This window comes from Cyprinodon variegatus, unplaced genomic scaffold, assembly GCF_000732505.1.
Source record: "Cyprinodon variegatus isolate N-32 unplaced genomic scaffold, C_variegatus-1.0 Scaffold1461, whole genome shotgun sequence".
NCBI classification, from domain to species: Eukaryota; Metazoa; Chordata; class Actinopteri; order Cyprinodontiformes; family Cyprinodontidae; genus Cyprinodon; species Cyprinodon variegatus.
The window spans coordinates 137,990-140,938 of record NW_015151914.1 but is presented as its reverse complement, the minus strand read 5'-3'; the positions used below and the strand labels follow the sequence as shown (position 1 = coordinate 140,938).

General features: G+C 46.9%; 1 protein-coding gene across 1 annotated transcript in view; it reads right to left on the bottom strand.

The window, feature by feature from the left end:
• Positions 1–2,949, bottom strand: part of LOC107103488 (laminin subunit beta-1-like) — a gene marked incomplete at its 3' end in the record, with an annotated part of 70,399 nt that overhangs the window by 8,844 nt on the left and 58,606 nt on the right. The window contains exons 22-24 of the mRNA XM_015403212.1: positions 1,602–1,826; positions 527–741; positions 350–446 (exon numbers count right to left, since the gene is read on the bottom strand). Coding sequence (XP_015258698.1) covers positions 350–446; positions 527–741; positions 1,602–1,826 — 537 coding nt within the window. The remainder of the gene's footprint in view (positions 1–349; positions 447–526; positions 742–1,601; positions 1,827–2,949) is intronic.

Sequence of the window (2,949 nt, the reverse complement as noted above, 5' to 3'; positions counted from 1 at the left end):
GGTCTGTTCATTAGCTTTACAGGTGGCTAATATTCACCGATAAATTCAATTCAATTCAATTCAGTTAATTTCTATTGCGCCAATTCACAACACATATCATCATCTCAAGGCTCTTTCATCCAGTCAGATTGATTATAAGTTTTCTATCTAAGGAAAACCAGCTGAAAACAGGCCAAGCTCCAACATCTAGTAACAAAGGTGTTGATGGCAGCAGCACAGCTGCAGACTGTCTCACTGAAACACTGCTGCTCCTTTAGCTTTTCCAGATCCGGATTTAGTCCGGATCAATCTAATCAAAATGGGTAAAGAGAAAACAAAGAAGCCGCTGAGGTTCTTGTCCCTGACGTACCTTTACACTCCACCTGTGGGTCCCCCCAGTGGTTCTCCTGGCACTCAGTGCACTGCTGTCCTCCAAAGCCGTGGCGACAGCGACACTGGCCTGTGAACTGTGGGGGAGAGAAGCACGCAGACGCTCAGCATGTTTTTCCTCATGTTCTCTTTGGACGCTTTGGTTCCTCCTCCTCACCATGTTGCAGTGGGAGCCCACTGAGTGCTGTGGGTGACAGTTGCAGGGCTGACAGCCTCCTTCCTGGCCGTAGTTCCAGTGGTCAGGGGCACACTGGTCACAGTTGTTCCCCATCACGGCCCCCCTGCAGGGGCAGCTTCCATTTTGACTGTCACAGAGACAGCGTCCATCGCTGCAGGCAGACTGCAGGGTGCCAGCAGGCACACAGGTGCAACCTGGGCACAGGAAGCGGACTGGGTGTTGGTATTTTCCACAGCATTGATGGTATTGCTCCAATATGCACCAATATCCGGGAAAACTTAGATAATACCTTCACCATTGCAGCGTTTAAACATACAGCATGCTAAAAACATTAATGACTAAAAACCTGCTCTGAAATATCCCACTCAATCTTTTCACTGGTTCCCAGTAGCTTTCCAGGGTCAGCGCTGCCACTGGGACAACTAGGTGGACTTGAACCCTGTAGGGAAAGCTCAGCTGCACCAGGAGGGCTCATCAGTTCCCCCCCTGGTTGGCTGTGTCTCCCATCAGAGTCTGAAGAGCATGGATGGATGTTCAAGGTGAGTCTGGGACAGATGGGGAGCAGCAGACTTTACCCATCAGCAGGACCAGTGACGTTCAGTGGGGATGAAGGTCTCTGAATGCTAAGAAGCCCTGCCTTCTCCATGGAGCTCAGCAGGAAGGAGACCACAGGAAGCCGGTTTACAATCTGTTCTTAACAGCTGAGGACTGGTTCCATCTGGGCTCCTGTGATGGACCCTACAGGGTGTGGAGAAGCTGTGGTGAAGGTTAGCTGCCCTCGGGGTGGATGGAGATCCTGCCCTGGTGCAGGAGTCCTGGAGGATGAAGAACCACTGACTGTCCTCCATGAGCTAAATCTAACGTAACACCTCTGGAGCACCATGCTCTGGTGCACCTGGTGAAGCATGGCCCCGGGGGGTGGGGGGTCAATGGAGCTGCAAAGGGAGGAGGGGCTCAGTGGGTCAGTGGACCTAAATCCAGGGTCCACTCAGCCATAAACCCATAATCACCTCTTATAAACCTTAGAGAACCAGCAACACGTGTCATCACTCACGTCTGCAGTCCTTCACCAAAGCGTTGCCGTAGTAACCGCTTTCACAGCTCTCACAGGACGACCCGTCGGTGTGGTACAGACACCTGAGGCACTGCCCGGTCCTGGAGTCACACGACCCGGGGTCCAGGGGGTCGATGTTGCCGTTGCACGCGCAGGGGACGCACTGCCCGCCGGCTTGCTGTGGGTTGCCATAGTAACCTGGAGAGCACTGATCGCAGCGCGGCCCTGGAAGGAACAGACAGATATGTGGGGGTTACCGATGTGTGTCGTTAGCGTGGTCTGCAGGGAATGAACCCAGAGGTTCTGATGGGTCAGAACCGGGCCGGACCGCTGCTCACATCACTTCCTGAAGATACTGACTACAGCGGGCTCCACAGAACAACACTTCCTAAAACGCACAAAGTTTCACTTTAACAGTTTTTTACTTTGAAACCAAAAAACTTTTTTATTCTGAAAAATTGGAAAATGCTTTGAAATTATTCCAAACTAGAAAAAGACTTTAATGTTTTGAATGGTATTTTATATTCTGTTAAATATCAGTCTGTTTCATTTTCCTACATCAGGCGGATAAACAGCCTGTTAGAAAATGTTTAAAAGGAAAACAGACCTCAGACGCCCATAGAAATATACAGATAAAAAGCTGCTCTGAAATGAGGAATCAGACGGTAACTAACCCTGAAATGAAGAATCAGACGGTAACTAACCCTGAAATGAGGAATCAGACGGTAACTAACCCTGAAATGAAGAATCAGACGGTAACTAACCCTGAAATGAAGAATCAGACCGAAATGCCTGCTCCTCCCCCTGCCTGCTCCGCCCTGATTCCTCATTTGTTGACAAAAATGACTAAAATAGATTTTCGTCATTTAGACTAAGATTAAAACTAAATTGGGAAGGCAATGACTAAATATGACTAAGACTAAAATTGATTTTTGTCATTGTGACTAAGACTAAATTAAAAAAAGCTGATAAAAGTAACACTGCTTCCTAGACTCCCTCCACTAGTGCTAGCAGCTCCTCTGTTTCTATCTATTAATCAAGATCTTCCTTTTTCATTATATTCTAAAAAAGGAAACATTTTTTTTTTTTTTTCTTTCCAATTTTTTCCTATTCGACTTGATTTCTTCAGTGGTAAAACTATTTTACCCAAGTTATTAATCATCCAGAGTTAAAACAACAGCTAATCTCACCTTAACTTTCTTAGAACAAACTGTCCTAAAGATTTTAAACTTCAGATTAGCCCAGAGTTACAGATTAGCCCAAAGTTACAGATTAGTTTAGAGTTACAGATTAGCCCAGAGTTACAGATTAGCCTAGAGTTACAGATTAGCCCAGAGTTACAGATTAG